General features: G+C 30.8%; 1 protein-coding gene across 2 annotated transcripts in view; it reads right to left on the bottom strand.

Moving 5' to 3' along the window:
* The window catches only part of LOC135131495 (zinc finger protein 596-like), a 22240-nt gene extending 5502 nt beyond the window's left edge, over nt 1–16738 (bottom strand). Inside the window, exons 1-6 of one of the 2 annotated variants that reach the window (XM_064059273.1) lie at nt 16511–16738; nt 16139–16361; nt 15625–16091; nt 15396–15572; nt 7467–7818; nt 7026–7420 (exon numbers count right to left, since the gene is read on the bottom strand). In XM_064059273.1, the coding sequence (XP_063915343.1) occupies nt 7026–7420; nt 7467–7818; nt 15396–15572; nt 15625–16091; nt 16139–16328 (1581 nt within the window). In that variant the 5' untranslated portion in view covers nt 16329–16361; nt 16511–16738. Of the gene's footprint in view, nt 1–7025; nt 7421–7466; nt 7822–15395; nt 15573–15624; nt 16092–16138; nt 16362–16510 lie in introns of both variants that reach the window. The other variant, XM_064059272.1, reaches the window with a different exon arrangement.
* Nucleotides 16739–16749: the final 11 nt, after the last annotated feature.

The following is a 16749-nucleotide window of genomic DNA, read 5'->3' on the forward strand; positions in this document are numbered from 1 at the left end:
AAAGAAAAACTGGAAAATCGAAAATTAAAAATATAGAAGAATTGAAAACTCGAGATATCGAAATAAATGAAATATCAAAGCATGAAAAAATTGAGAAATCGAAGTATAAAACAGTGGAAGAATTGAAAAATCTAAAGTTTAACAATAAATTGAAAATCCAAAAAGTAAAAAATCGAGAAATCAAAAAAATCCATCAATTCAAAAATCGAAAAATTGAAATATTGAAAAATCTCATAACTAAAAGAAATATTCAAAAAATTGATAAAATAAAAAATTGAAAAATTTAAAAACAGAACATCTAAAACCAGGAAGTCGAAAAATCGAAAGATTAAGAAATATTGAAAAATTGAAAAGTAAAAAGGTAGACACATCGAAAAATCCTAAAACAAAATATCTAAAAACTGAAAAATCGAAAAAAAGAAAAATCAAAAACCTGAAAAATAAAAAAATTAAAGAATTGAAGAACAGGAAAATCGAAACACTCGAAGGTCAAGAAATGGGAAAATCAAAACATCGATTAATTGAAAAATCGAAAAATTGAGAGTTTATAAAAGCCAAATTTGAAAAATTAGAAAATCGAAAATTTGACAAAACGACAATTGAAAAACAGGAAATCTAAAACCGGGAAGTCGAAAAATCGATTGATTAAGAAATCAAAACATTTGAAAAATTCGAAAACTTGAAAAATTGAAATATCGAAGAACTGAAATGAAAAATCGAGAAATCGAAAAATCTAAAATTTTAAAAAATGTAAAATTTAAAAATCGAAAAATTTAAAACGACAATTGAAAACAGAAAATCTAAAACCGGGAAGTAGAAAAATCGAAAGATTAAGCAATCGAAAAATTGAAAAATCGAAAAAGTAAAAAAATCGACACATCGAAAACTCCAGAAGCCAAAAATCGAAAAGTCGAAGAATCTAAATATTGAAAAATCCCAAAACTGAAATATCCAAAAACTGAGAACCTAAAAAGTCGAAAAATCGAAATATTGAAAAATCTCATAACTAAAAGAAATATTCAAAAAATTGAGAAATTAAAAAATTGGAAAATTGAGAAATCGAAAACCTGAACAATCAAATCTCGATAAGTCGGGAATGAAAAATTAACAAATCGAAAAATTGAAAAACAACATCTAAAACCAGGAAGTCGAAAAATCGAAAGATTAAGAAATATTGAAAAATTAAAGTATCAAAAGATTGAAACATCTAAAATTTAAAAATCTAAAAATAGAAAAGCCGAAGAATTGAAATATTGAAAAATCCTAAAACTGAAAGATCTAAAAGCTGAAAAATCGAAAAATCAAAAAAGTGAAGCCGAAAAATAGAAACCTTAAAAATCGAGAAATTGAAAAATCAAAAACCTGAAAAATCAAAAACCTAAAAAATCAAAAAATTAAAGAATTGAAGAACAGGAAAATCGAAACACTCGAATGTCAAGAAATGGGAAAATCAAAACATCGATTAATTGACACATCGAAAAATTGAAAGTTTATAAAAGTCAAATTTGAAAAATTAGAAAATCGAAAATTTGACAAAATGACAATTGAAAAACAGAAAATCTAAAACAGGGAAGTCGAAAAATCAAAAGATTAAGAAATCGAAACATTTGAAAAATTCGAAAACTCGAAAAATTGTAATATCGAAGAACTGAAATGAAAAATCGAGAAATCGAAAAATCGAAAATTTTAAAAATTAAAAAATCGAAAAATTTAAAACGACAATTGATTAAAAGATTAAGCAATCGAAAAATTGAAAAATCGAAAAAGTAAAAAAATCGACACATCGAAAACTCCAGAAGCCAAAAATCGAAAGGTCGCAGAATCGAAATATTGAAAAATCCCAAAACTGAAATATCCAAAAACTGAGAACCTAAAAAGTCGAAAAATTGAGCAATCGAAAAATCCAAAAATAAAGTGGAAACATCGAAAAATTAAAGAATGAAGAACAGGAATATCGAAACCCTCGAAAGTCAAGAAATGGGAAAATCAAAACATCGATTAATTGAAAAATCGAAAAATTGACAGTTTATAAATGTCAAATTTGATAAACTGAAAAATCGAAAATTTGAAAAAACGACAGTTGAAAAACGGAAAATCCAAAATCGATAGATTAAGAAATCAAAACATTTGAAAAAATCGAAAACTTGAAAAACTGAAATGAAAAATGGAGAAATCGAGAAATCTAAAATTTAGAATCGAAGAATTTTTTGTGGATTTTTAGACAGCTTTTTCAAAGTGAAATTTATTCTATGTAGTTTATTCAAATTTTGACAGATTTTCGACCATTTTTGAAACTTTACTAAACACATTTTCTTTGGATTTCGACCTCAGCAAGTCACTTCCGGCCTCGTTTTTTCGTCAACTCCAATTCTTTTTCCAAATTCGCCCATTGAAATTTCCCAATTTTCATAATTTTTAAAAAATTTGACTTTCAAGCCGAATATTTCGCAAATATTGCTTAGGGACCATAAACACGCTATATTTTTGGAATCAGTATATCGCAGAATTTTTTGTGGATTTTTAGACAACTTTTTCAAAATGAAATTTATTGTAGTTTATTCAAATTCTGACCCATTTTCGACCATTTTTGAAACTTAACAAACACATTTTCTTGTAGATTTCGACCTCCAGAAGTCACTTCCGACCTCATACTTTCGATAACTCTAATTCTTTGTCCTGATTCGCCCGAATTTGTCTTTCAAACGGAATCTTTTGAAAATATTGCTTCGGGACCGTAAAAATGCTACATTTTTGGAATCAGCATCTGGCAGAATTTTTTGTGGATTTTTAGATAACTTTTTCAAAATGAAATATAATTGTGTTTATTCAAATTTTGACTTATTTTCAACCAGTTTTGAGACTTGGCTAAATACATTTTCTTGTTCGATTTCGAGGTCCAGAAGTTGCTCCAAGCATTTTTTGCATAATCGCTGATTGGAATGTCGCAATTTTAATTTTTTTTTTTTTAAGATTTGACGTTCAAACCGAATATTTTGAAAATCCGAGATCTGTATCCTAGATTTTTTTCCGATCATATGTTAATATCATTCATGTTTGAAATCTAGTAGGCTGCGGATTTTGTTTGTAAAATATTGAAAAATTAAAATACCAAAAAATTGAGAATTCTAAAATTTAAAAATCGAAAAAGTAAAAAGTCGACACAATGAAAAATCCAGAAGTCAAAAATGGAAAAATCGAAGAACAGAAATATCGAAAAATCCCAAAACTGAAACATCGAAAAACTGAAAAATGAATGAAAAACTGACGAATCGAAAAACTGAAAAATCCGAAAACTGGAATATCCAAAAACTGAGAATCTAAAGAATCGAAAAATTGAAAAATCGAAGAAGTAAAAAGGTAGACACATCGAAAAATCCAGAAGTCAAAAATAGAAAAGTCGAAGAATTGAAATATTGAAAAATCCTAAAACTGAAAAATCGAAAAATCAAAAAAGTGAAGTCGAAACATAGAAACCTTAAAAATCGAAAAATCAAAAACCTAAAAAATTAAAGAAAATCGAAACACTCGAAGGTCAAGAAATCGGGAAATCAAAACATCGATTAATTGAAAAATCGAAAAACTGACAGTTTATAAAAGTCAAATTTGAAAAATTAGAAAATCGGAAATTTCACAAAATGACAATTGAAAACAATCTAAAACCGGGAAGTCGAAAAATCAAACGATTAAGAAATCGAAACATTTGAAAAATTCGAAAACTTGAAAAATTGAAATATCGAAGAACTGAAATGAAAAATCGAGAAATCGAAAAATCTAAAATTTTAAAAATTAAAAAATCGAAAAATTAAAAATCGAAAAATTAAAAATCGAAAAATTTAAAAGGACAATTGAAAACAGAAAATCTAAAACCGCGAAGTCGAAAAATCGAAAGATTAAGCAATCGAAAAATTGAAAAATCGAAAAAGTAAAAAAATCGACACATCGAAGACTCCAGAAGCCAAAAATCGAGAAGTCGAAGAATCGAAATATTGAAAAATCCCAAAACTGAAATATCGAAAAACTGAAAAATGAAAGAAAGACTGAAAAATGGAAAACTTGAAAAATCCGAAAATTAAAGTATTGAAAAACTGAGAACCTAAAAAGTCGAAAAATTGAGCAATAGAAAAATCCAAAAAGTGAAGTCGAAAAATTGAAACCTTAACAAAATTAAAAAATAAAAAATCAAAAACCTGAAAAATCGTAAAACCGAAACACTGAAAAATCGAAATATCAAAGAACTGAAAATCGAAAAAATGTAAAATTTAAAAATCGAATAACGAAAAATCGAGAAATTGAAACTCCCATATTTAGATAATCGGATAACTGAAAAATCGAAAGATCGAAAAACTGGAAAATCGAAAAATCAAAAGAGCAAGAAATCGTGGAGTCGAAAAGTCGAACAATTGAGAAAACTTGGAAAAATTGAAATATCAAAGAAATATCGAAGACCTGAAATGAAAAATCGGGAAATCAAAAAATCTAAAATTTTAAAAATTAAAAAATCTAAAATTTAAAAATCGACAAATTGAAAAATCGAAAAAGTAAAAAAATCGACACATCGAAAAATCCACGAGTCAAAAATCGAAAAGTCGAAGAATCGAAATATTGAAAAATCCCAAAACTGAATTATCGAAAAACTACAAAATGAAAGAAAGACAGAAAAATGGAAAACCTGAAAAATCCGAAAACTGAAATATCCAAAAACTGGGAACCTAAAAAGTCGAAAAATTGAGCAATAGAAAAATCCAAAAAGTGAAGTAGAAAAATTGAAACCTGAAAAAAATTGAAAAATAAATAAATCAAAAACCTGAAAAATCGAAAAATTAAAGAATTGAAGAACAGGAATATCGAAACCCTCGAAAGTCAAGAAATGGGAAAATCAAAACATCGATTAATTGAAAAATCGAAAAATTGACAGTTTATAAATGTCAAATTTGAAAAATTGAAAAGTGGAAAACTTGAAAAAATGACAACTGAAAAACAGAAAATCTAAAACCGGGAAGTCAAAAAATCGATAGATTAAGAAATCGAAACATTTGAAAAATTCGAAAACTTGAAAAACTGAAATTTGTAAGAACTGAAATGAAAAATCGAGAAATCGAAAAATCTAAAATTTTAAATAATTGAAAAATTAAAATATCAAAAAACTGAAAAATCTAAAATTTAAAAATCGAAAAATTGAGAAAACGACAATTGAAAAAACAGAAAACCTAAAACCGGGAAGTCGAAAAATCGAAAGATTAAGAAATCGAAACATTTGAAAAATTGAAATATGGAAGAGCTGAAATGAAAAATCGAGAAATCGAAAAATCAAAAATTTTAAATATTGAAAAATTAAAATACCAAAAAATTGAGAAATCTAAAATTTAAAAATCGAAAAAGTAAAAAGTCGACACATCGAAAAATCCAAAAGTCAAAAATGGAAAAGTCGAAGAACAAACATATTGAAAAATCCCAAAACTGAAATACCGAAAAACTGAAAAATCCCAAAACTGAAATGTCCAAAAACTGAGAAATTAAAAAATTGATAAATAGAAAAATTGAAAAACCAAAAAACCTGAAAAATCAATTGATTGAAAAATCGAAAAATTGAGAGTTTATAAAATTCAAATTTGAAAAATTAGAAAATCGAAAATTTGACAAAATGACAATTGAAAAACTGAAAATCTAAAACCGGGAAGTCGAAAAATCGGAAGATTAAGCAATCGAAAAGTCAAAGAATCGAAATATTGAAAAATCCCAAAACTGAAATATCCAAAAACTGAGAACCTGAAAAGTCGAAAAATTGTGCAACCGAAAAATCCAAAAAGTAAAGTCGAAAAATTGATTAATTGAAAAATTGAAAAATTGACAGTTTATAAATGTCAAATTTGAAAAATTGAAAAATCGAAAATTTGAAAAACGACAGTTGAAAAACGGAAAATCCAAAACCGGGAAGTCGAAAAATCGATAGATTAAGAAATCAAAACATTTGAAAAATTCTAAAACTTGAAAAACTGAAATATCGAAGAACAGAAATGAAAAATCGAGAAATCTAAAATTTAAAATATTGAAAAATTAAAATACCAAAAAATTGAGAAAACTAAAATTTAAAAATCGAAAAAGTAAAAAGTCGACACATGGAAAAATCCAGAAGTGAAAAATGGAAAAGTTGAAGAACGGAAATATTGAAAAATCCCAAAACTGAAATATCGAAAACTGAAAAATTAATGAAAAACTGACGAATCGAAAAACTGAAAAATCCCAAAACTGAAATATCCAAAAACTGAGAATATAAAGAATCGAAAAATTGAGAATCAAAAAAGTGAAGTCGGAATATCGAAACCTTAAAAAAAATCGAAAAATTGAAAAATTAAAAACCTGCAAAATCGTATGATCGAAAAATTGAATAATAAGTAAACTGAAAAATCCCAAAACTGAAATGTCCAAAAACTAAGAAATTAAAAAATTGAAAAATTGAGAAATCGAAAAATCAAAAAAGTGAAGTTGAAAAATCAATTAATTAAAAAATCGAAATATTTAAAAATCGTAAAATTGAATAGAAAAACTGAAAACCGAGAAATTGAAAAATTGAGAAATCGTAAAATCCAAAAATTGAAAAATAAATAGGAGTAAACTGAAAAGTCCCCAAACTAAAATTTCGAAAAACTGCGAATTCGAAAGTCGAAACAGCAGAAATTATGGTGGAAACCGGTTAGGATGTGTATCAGATCACGGATCATGGCTTATAAATCAAATCGTTTCCGAGCGCTTAGAGTCGACATTGGCCTGAGTGCGCTCTGGTCTGTAGATCAAACAAGTCCTCAGACGACGAACTGTAATTCGTGTGACCTGAATTAAAGTGAAGGAAACAGTAAGCAGCTTGTAATATTCTGGTAAATCTAGCGTCAATTTGTCGAAAGTAAAACGCGTCATTAAAAATATTGACATTTTTTTTAGTTAATTTCGAATACCAACAAACTCCCTAGATTTTCATGGCCAACCCTACTATATAAAGATCGTGAACGGACAATAGACTTAGTAGTTACCCCGAAGTGCCTCATCGTGTGCTTCCGCAGACAATTCCGGTCGGCAGTCTTGTAGTCGCAGTACGAGCACTGAAACGGCTTGTCCCCCGTGTGCTGCCTATGGTGCAGCTGCAGCATCTCCTTCCGCGCCGTCTGGTGCCCGCAAATATTACAAATAAACGGCTTGAACTTATCATGAACGAACTTGATGTGCTTCTTCAAGCACTTCGAATTGGCGAAAAACCGGTCGCAGAACTCGCACTGCTTCTGCGTCGCCGACGTGGGGGCCTCGTCGGGCGCCATATGCGTGACCTCGTGCGTCCTCAGCTGATTCATCTGCTTGAAAGTCTTCCCGCAGGCGGCGCACACGAACGGCTTCTCCTCGCTATGGATGGCCATGTGGTTGATCACGCGCACTGAAACTGCGCATGAGCGACTTAAGCCACAAGCGACTATCATTACCTGCGCTGTACGACTTGAACTCGTTGCACATGGGGCACGTGAGCAGCCCCAGGTCGATAGCGTGGCACTTCCACATGTGCATGCTACAAATGCGCCAAATCGAAAATTTTAGTTTACACACGGGACACATGAACTGCTTTTTGTTTTGGTCGACGTGGCAGTCTTCATGGCGCTTGCGCGACTCTTCCTTGTCGAAGCGAAGGGGGCACCCTTTGATCGAACACTTCACTTTGCGCATGGCTTTTTGCTGTTTGACGAGGTTGGCAGAGACGGTTTTGGTCAAGGATTTTTGCGGGGGTTCGTCTACGGGGGGCTTGTCGGGGGTCGAAAGGGGCACGTGGACCAACTTGTGCTGCTGAAAACGAAGCGCTGTTAATTTGGACCGTTGGTTCCAGACGAGGGGTTAGTCACTGTGGAATTAGGTTGTACAATCGTACGCAAATGTTTTGAGCCTATGGGCGGATCGTTTTTGCCTGCCCTCACCGAAGAAGGCGGTCCAAATCCTTCAAGGGCAGAATTTGTAGGTAGGCTCAAACTACAACGAAATTTACATTTGGTAAGAAATATTTATGGCTCACACCAGTTCTCTCGAATTTGTCGCAGAAGATTTAGCAGGTAGTTGTTCCCATAAAATAATGGTCACTTTCGGTCGTGAGTAACGATTGTCCGGACAGGAATTATTTTGCTTTCTAACATCTTTCGACCAATTGTTCCGTATAAAAAATTTCATCACTTTTTCCAATAAAATACTCTTAAATGTTCATAATAAATAAATAAATAAAAAAAAACGATATTGTCGAGTGTCCCCTCTAAAAAATTTATGACGTCACCTCAAAATCTTGCAGAATAAATCCTATCTTAAATGTATAAAATATGATGAGTTTTTATACTTTTGATTTATCACTGCATTAATATTTTTTAGATTTGGTTATACAGGGTGTCTCAAAAAAGTTAATGACTGAGTCAATTTATTTTATTGAAGAAATCAAGAATAGCAAAATTGAATACTTTGAAATATTGTAGATGTTTTGAAGTTTTTGTAAGCATGGTAACTTTTTCGAAAATTTGATTAATATGCGCAAAATCAAAAATCGGAAAAAATGAAATTCACAAATGCAAAAAACAGAAAATCGAAAAATACGAATCGTAAAAATCAAAAAAATAAAATGGCTAATCAAAAAATCGAAAATTCAATGAATCAAATACCTAGGTCGATCGAAAAGTGGAAATTCACAAACCTCAAAAATCGAAAAATCGAAAATTGAAAAACGGGAAAACCAAAAAATCGAAAAGTAATATTGAAAATTAAAAAAATCAAAAACAAAAATAAAAAATTGGTCTAAAGAGTTTAGACAGTACTTCCCTCGCTGTCGGAAACTTGACGACTGCATGCCTATTGTGTTTTTTTCTCATTACATTTTTGTAGTGGGAATTTAAAAAAAAAATGCGATGACGTCATCAACATTTTTGCAAGGACACGTATATCAGTTGGGATAGATGTAGTGTAATACTAAGAATAAAATTATTATATTCTCAAATTTTCGGGAAAATGAATTGGGTCGTTTGAATATTGATTTGTAATAATCAATAAAATAACGAAACAATTTACTCACGTATACCTACGTATCAGAGGCAACTGAAAATCGTGTATGTATAAACATTGTTAATTTAAGATGACAGGCGTAACAGCATACGTGAGAGCCAAACACAGAAACTGTAAGCAAAACGACCGTCGGTTTTATTGCTTCGACTTCCGCTTATTATATAAAACATTGGGTTTTATTTTAATTCTTGACGGTGAAATTCACAATTGGTTGATTATAAACATGTCTATTTCACATTCGCGGAATCAAGTGAACGCATAAAACAAATGCAGGTCTGTAATGTTAAAGTCGATGTAAATAAGCGTGCTACCCTTATGTTTCAACCGAGTTTTTCCTTTAACAAATTTTGTGTCTACCAAATTGGGTTGGTTGGGGTGTAATACTAATAATAAGTGTTGCCTTTAATTTAATCAATAAAATAAATTGACTTCATTAATTTTTTTAAACCACCTCTTAAGAAAATCTAAAAAATATGAATGGAATGATAAATCACAAGTACAAACTCATCATATTTTTTGCATTTTAGATAGGATTTATTCAGCAAAATTTAAGGGTGACGTCATCAATTTTTTTAGGAGGGATGAACAAATACATTTTGAACAAAAGTTTACCATGCTTATAATAACTTTAAAATACTCCCAAGATTTCAAAGCATTCGGTTTTGTAATTCCTGATTAAATCGATAAAATAAATTCACGCCTTCATTAATTTTTTTGAGTCACCCTGCATATGCAAATCCAAAAATATGAATGGAATGATAAATCACAAGTACAGACTCATCATATTTTGTACATTTTAGATACGATTTATTCGGAAAACTTTTGAGCTGACGTCATCAGTTTTTTGTAGAAGATAACCAAATATATTTTGACTAAAAATTTATTATGCTCTTTATAACCTTAAAACATCTGCAAGATTTCAAAGCATTCGGTTTTGTAGTTCCTGATTAAATCAATAAAATAAATTTACGCATTCATTAATTTTTTTGAGTCACTCTGTATATGCAAATCCAAAAAATATGAATGGAGTGATAAATGACAAGTACAGGCTCATCATATTTTGTACATTTTAGATATGATTTATTCGGCAAACTTTCGAGCTGACGTCATCAAGTTTTTGGAGGGGATAAGCAAATATATTTTGACTAAACATTTATTATGCTCTTTATGACCTTAAAACATCTGCAAGATTTCAGAGCATTCGGTTTTGTAGTTCCTGATTAAATCAATAAAATATATTTACGCATTCATTAATTTTTTTGAGTCACCCTGTATATGCAAATCCAAAAAATATTAATGGAGTGATAGTTCACAAGTACAGACTCATCATATTTTGTACATTTTAGATATGATTTATTCCACAAACTTTTGAGCTGACGTCATCAAGTTTTTGGAGGGGATAAGCAAATATTTTTTGACTAAAGATTTATGATGCTCTTTATAGCCTTAAAACATCTGCAACATTTCAAAGCATTCTGGTTAGCAGATTAAAAATTAAATTTCAAAATGTTGTTTTATAATTTTGATTTTTTTTCCAAAAATCTGGACGTTTCGGGTGAAAAGTCGATTCAGAGTTGTAAACTACATGTGTAGGACTATGTTATTTTATACAATTGAAAACCCATTTACTATGTACAATTTTGAAGTGACGTCATCGCTTTAGTGGTGGGGATGATTCGACAAATTTTGGTTAGCGTTTTACCATCTACATGATATTCTTAATATAAGTACAAAATTTCACAACAATCGGTCGAGTACTTTCGGAGATTATCTGTCTAATAAAAATCCGTGACAACAGACGGACAGACGGACAGACGGACAGACGGACGGACAGACGGACGGACAGACGGACAGACGGACGGACAGACGGACAGACAGACGGAAATGGGAGACCTATTTCTTCGTCTTCTAGGGGTCATGAAAGATCGAGAAAACGTAAAAGTAGAGAGTCGGCCGACGGACTCGATTACAATACTTCCTTTGCTTACGCTCGGGAAGTAAAAAATCGGAAATTAAAATAATCAATATATATGAAGTAGAAAAAATTGCAAAGCCTAAAAACTGAAACGAACAGAAAAATCGAAAAAGCAAAAAATTGGAAAAACAAAAATCCGAAAAATCGAAAATCGAAAATCTGAATAAAGAAACTTGGAAATTCTGAAAATTGGAAAATCGACAACCAAAAAATCGGGAAGTAACAAAATTGAAGTCTAACAGTTGAGAATAGAAAAATTGAAAAACCGAAAATTATAAAAATCGACAATGGACAAATTGAAAATCGCAAAATTTAAATTGAAAAATTGAACATGGAAAAATCGATGAATTGAAAAATCGAAAATTCGACTACTCAAATTTTCTAAAAATCGAAAAATCATAACACTGAAAAATCCAAAATTCTAATGATCGAAAGTCTGAAAACTGAAAATCGAAAATTCTGAAAAGCGGAAAATAGAATATCGAAAAATTTAAAAGAAAGAAAATTGAAGTCTAAAAACCGAAGAATGGAAAAATTAAAAATCAAAAATTCGAAAAATCAAAACCGAAAAATTCAAAGATTTAAAAAGAAAATCGAAAAATCAAAAATCTGAAAATTGAAACTGAAAAATCGAAAAGCCGAAAAATCGAAAATTTGATAAATCAGATATGCGAAAAACAGAAAATCTGAAAATACAAAACTGGAAAATCAAAAATCTAAAATTGGAAAAACCGAAAATCGAAAATTCAATGAATCTAATACGTAGGTCGATCGAAAAACTGGAAATTCACAAATCTGAAAAATCGAAACTTTGCAAGATTGAAAAAACGAGAATTGAAAAATCAAAAAACCGAAAAATGGAAAAATCAAAAATCGAAAAATAGGAAAACCGAAAATTCGAAAATTCATAATATTGAAAACTCTAAAAGTCGACAATTCAAAAATCAAAAAATTGGAAAGTAAAATAATCGAAAAATCGAAAAGTAAACAAATTGCAAAGCCTAAAAACTGACGAATAGAAAAATCGAAAAAGCGTAAAATCAAAAAGTGGAAAATCGAAAACTGGAAATTGAAAAATCGAAGATTGGAAAATCGAAAAATCGAAAATCGGAATATCGAGAATCGACAAATTAAAAAACCGAAAAATCGAAAAATTAAAAATCGGAAATCGAAAAATGAAAAAAAAAAACAAAATTCAAAAATCGAATAATCCAAAACTAAAACAATAGAAAAGTGGAAAAGTAAAAATTGCAAAGTCTCAAAACTGACGAACAGAAAAATCGAAAAATCAAAAAAAATCGAAAAATATCTAAATATGGAAAATCGGAAAATGGAAAAACAGAAAAATCGAAAACTCGAAAAATCGAAAATTCGATGAAACAAATACTCGAAAAAGCGAAAAGTAAAAAAAATTGCAAGGCCTAAAAATTGAAAAATCAAAAAATCGGAAAAATGACAATCGAAAAAACGACGATCGAAAAAAAAATAAAAAAATCGAAAAGTGGAAAATCGGAAAGTAACAAAATTGAAATCTAAAAGCTGAAGAAGGGAAAATTCTACAAAGCAGCAATCGAAAAAAGCAAAATTAAAAATTGAAAATTTGAAAAATGGAAAATAGAAAACTCGAATATCGAGATTTTGAAAAATCGTAAAATTGATAATCGAAAAATCGAAATGCTCAAAAATCGAAAATTCGATTAATCAATATTCTAAAAATCGAAAAAACGGACACAAATCCACAAATTTGAAAAATCGAAAATCGAAATATGAAAAATTAAAAAACCGAAAAATTGAAAAATCCCAAATCGAAAAATGGAAAAACCGAAAATTCAAAAATCAAACTATCGGAAAGTAAAACAATCGAAAAATGGAAAAATAAAACAAATTGCAGAACCATAAAAACTGAAACAAACAGAAAAATCTAAAAACCACAAAAGAGGAAAAACGAAAATCGAAAAATCGCAAATCGAAAAATCGTAAAATCAGAAAATGGAAAATCGAATAATCGAAAAATCGAAGGTCGAAAAATAAAACAACCGAAAAATGGAAAATTTAATGATTAATGGAAAATCGAAAAATCGAGAATAGAAGAATTAAAAAACCGGAAAATTGAAAAATCGAGAATTCAAAAATCAAAAAAATCGGAAAGTAAAATATAATCGAAAAATGCAAAAAAATTGCAAACTCTGAAAGCTGACGAACAGAAAAATCCAAAAATCTAAAAATGGAAAGACGAAAAATCGAAAAACGAAAAAATTGAAAACTCGAAAATTCAAAATACCGCAAACTTGAAAAATCAGAAAATTGGAAAGTAATAAAATCGAAAAGTTGATAGAAAAATGGAAACTTGAAAATCTAATTCGATGAAACTGTTGGTCGAAAAAACGAAAAATCGAAAATCGAAGTGACCTTTTTTTGAGACAGGCTGTATAAGTAAATCTAAAAAATATTACTGCAATGATAAATCACAGGTATAGACTCATCATATCAAATTTTACGATGACGTCATGCATTTTTTGGCGAAGATAAGCAAATACATTTTGATCGTGGCTTTGAAGTATTCTTCGACTTTCGTTCAATTTCAAAATTACTCTTTGTATATTTCAGTGGTCACAACGAGTTCACTAACTACGCTGAAGTATGCAAAGATTAAATTTGTCACCGAAAAGATGTCGGAAGGTAATAAATTATCCTATCGGTCGAAGAACGTTCGATCCGGTGTTACACCTCGACCCAAGAGAGACCGCAGTAAAGGATAACAAATGAAACGGATAAAGTAAAGCGTCAAACATGATTAATAAACTTTAAACCAAAATTATGAAGTTTATAAACTGAACATTTTTTTTGCTTTTTGAAATGTAATACACTTCAAAAAATGTTCGTGACTTACTTTAATGTGAATTTTATAACTATGGTCGGCACAATTAGACCTAATATTAGTGTGATTTTGAGCATATTCTCGATGTTACTAGAGCAGGACAACTAATTGATAAGATTTCTATGTATTCAGTTTTGCAATTCTTGATTTCTTTAATAAAATAAATTGACTCAGTCATTTTTTTTTTGACTCACCCTGTATGTATAAATAAATCCAAAAAATATTAATGGAATGGTAAATCAAAAAGTATAGACTCATCATATTCTGAACATTTTAGATAGGGTATTTATAAAATTAAAACTAATTCAGAGTAAGTATTTATAAAATTAAAACTAATTCAGGGTAAGAATTTGGTCAACACGTAAATTTCGTTGTAGTTTGAGCCTACCTACAAATTCTGCCCTTGGACGATTTGGACCGCCTCCTTCGGTGACGACAGGCAAAAATGATCCGCCCATAGGCTCAAAACATTTGCGTGCGATTGTACACTGTCACTGGAATTAGGGAATTGAAATGTGGAATTAAGTGGAATTGATGGAATTATGGTGGAATTATTTGGAATTGGAATTAAACAAAAATTTAAAACCGATTTATTCGGCAAACTTTTGAGCTGACGTCATCAAGTTTTTGGAGGGGATAACCAAATATATTTTGACTAAAAATTTATGATGCTCTTTAGAGCCTTAAAACATCTGCAACATTTCAAAACATTCGGGTTAGCAGATTCAAAATTAAATTGCAAAATGTTGTTTTATAATTTTGATTTTTTTTCCAAAAATCTGGACGTTTCGAAGTTGTAAACTACATGTGTAGGACTATAGTTATTTTATACAATTTAAGACCCATTTACTATGTACAATTTTGAAGTGACGTCATCGCATTAGTGGTGGGGATGATTAGACAAATTTTGGTTAGCGTTTTACCATCTACATGATATTCCTAATATAAGTACAAAATTTCACAACAATCGGTCGAGTACTTTCGGAGATTATCTGTCTAATAAAAATCCGGGACGGCAGACAGACGGAAATGGGAGACCTATTTCTTCGTCTTCTAGGGGTCATGAAAGATCGAGAAAACGTAAAAGTAGAGAGTCGGCCGACGGACTCGATTACAATACTTCCTTTGCTTACGCTCGGGAAGTACAAATATTAAGAAAATTATAAATACAAATTCAATTTCTTATTTTTAAAATGTCGCGATAATATTGTTGACGTAACGATGATCTTACACACGAGTGCTCACGAGGTTAAACGAATGAGACGGAAACAGTGGAATTGAAGGCATTTTTTTTGGAATTGGTGGAATTTTTTGTGATTAGGGTGGAATTTATGGAATTTTTGGCATTAGACTGGAATTATCGGCGGAAGTATTGGCATTACAGTGGAATTGGTGGATTTTTTTCAAAATGGAATTGCAATTAGGTTGTTCGTTATTTTGGCCTAGTGACCAACCCCTCGGTTCCTGACTTACTGAAATCATGTGCTGGCGCAAATCCTCCTTGTTTGAATAGCCATTGCCGCAGTCGCTACATAAGTACAAAGTATACTTTTTATCCTTATTTACATTTAAAATAGAGGTCATTTTGGTACCAACTAGGTCTACGTTATTCACTTGTCCGTTGATAATGTTCCCGTTATTTTGATGGACCTGCAATTCAAACTAAATTACACAAGCTGGATTATTTATTACCAATTAGTACCTCTTTGTGGTGTTTTACTCTAATATGAGTAACAATATCATCCACACTTTCACACAAAAATGAACACAATTTACACTTATTAGCTTGAGTTTGTGTATAAAAATTTTCTATATTATTTGTCTTGTCTTTAAGTGAGTCTTTTTTAATAGTCATAATTGTGCCATCTATGTTTAGTAATTGGATAAACTCGACGTTGTCGTCGGCTTCGCTGAATTCACCCCGCCCCTCGTGCTCATACGTGATCGAATATCCATCATCATTAATCACATGAGTGACCACATTTTCTTCATTTTTGTCCTCAGCTGTGGCCACCTTCAACAAAACGTCGTTCGAAACAAGGAGCCCGTTTTTATCCACGTTCGAAAGAAACGTGACTTTGTTGCCTTCATTTGTCCCAATATTAGTACTATTTTCGCTTTCCTCAGCCAGTAGCTGAATGTTGGTGTTCGTGCCTGCGTCGTTATTTTCTGAAACACTTAAATTAGCGCCCCCCTTAAGACTTAGTAGGTTATACCATCTGTTATCAAGGAACCGCTTAAAAGTATGGGGAGGCCTTCCGGCGGCCAGTCTGACGTAATTTCGGTGAAAATGGGTTCCACTGGAAAGGCATCGTTAAGTCCGTCTTCGCTGCTGTGTAACAAGTAATTGTGGGGACCCTCGCTGAAAAGTTTCAAATATGCGGTTGATTCATCCTCAGGGTCCATGGTAAAACAGACGGGTTAACTGATCATTTCGGGCTAAAAATCACGATTATTGTAAGAGCGACTGATGTTAAAATTGCAAAATCAAAAATGACGTAACCTCACTTTTGAAAAAAATTTGATTAGGAGTGGATTGTGGATTTTAGTGGGGTGCCACGATAAGAGTTTGTGTAAACATTACTTACGTAGGTTAGTAGATTTATAGTGATGGGGGGATATGGCCAAAAGAAGCTGTTTTGTGTTTGAACTGTCAACAATTACATAACCTCACTTTCAAAAGAAAAAACCACGAACGAGATTTGCACTTGGTTATCGATTGTAGTTTAGTTTCAGTGGGTTAAACTTACTCACGCTTGCCTACGTTTCGAGTTACTTAAAGCCGATCAGTTTTTGAAACACGAACTTTGAGGTTATGTCGTCACAG

Source organism: Zophobas morio, unplaced genomic scaffold (genome assembly GCF_036711695.1).
Source record: "Zophobas morio isolate AGI-343-1 ecotype UQ-CSIRO unplaced genomic scaffold, CSIRO_AGI_Zmor_V1 ptg000020l, whole genome shotgun sequence".
NCBI classification, from domain to species: Eukaryota; Metazoa; Arthropoda; class Insecta; order Coleoptera; family Tenebrionidae; genus Zophobas; species Zophobas morio.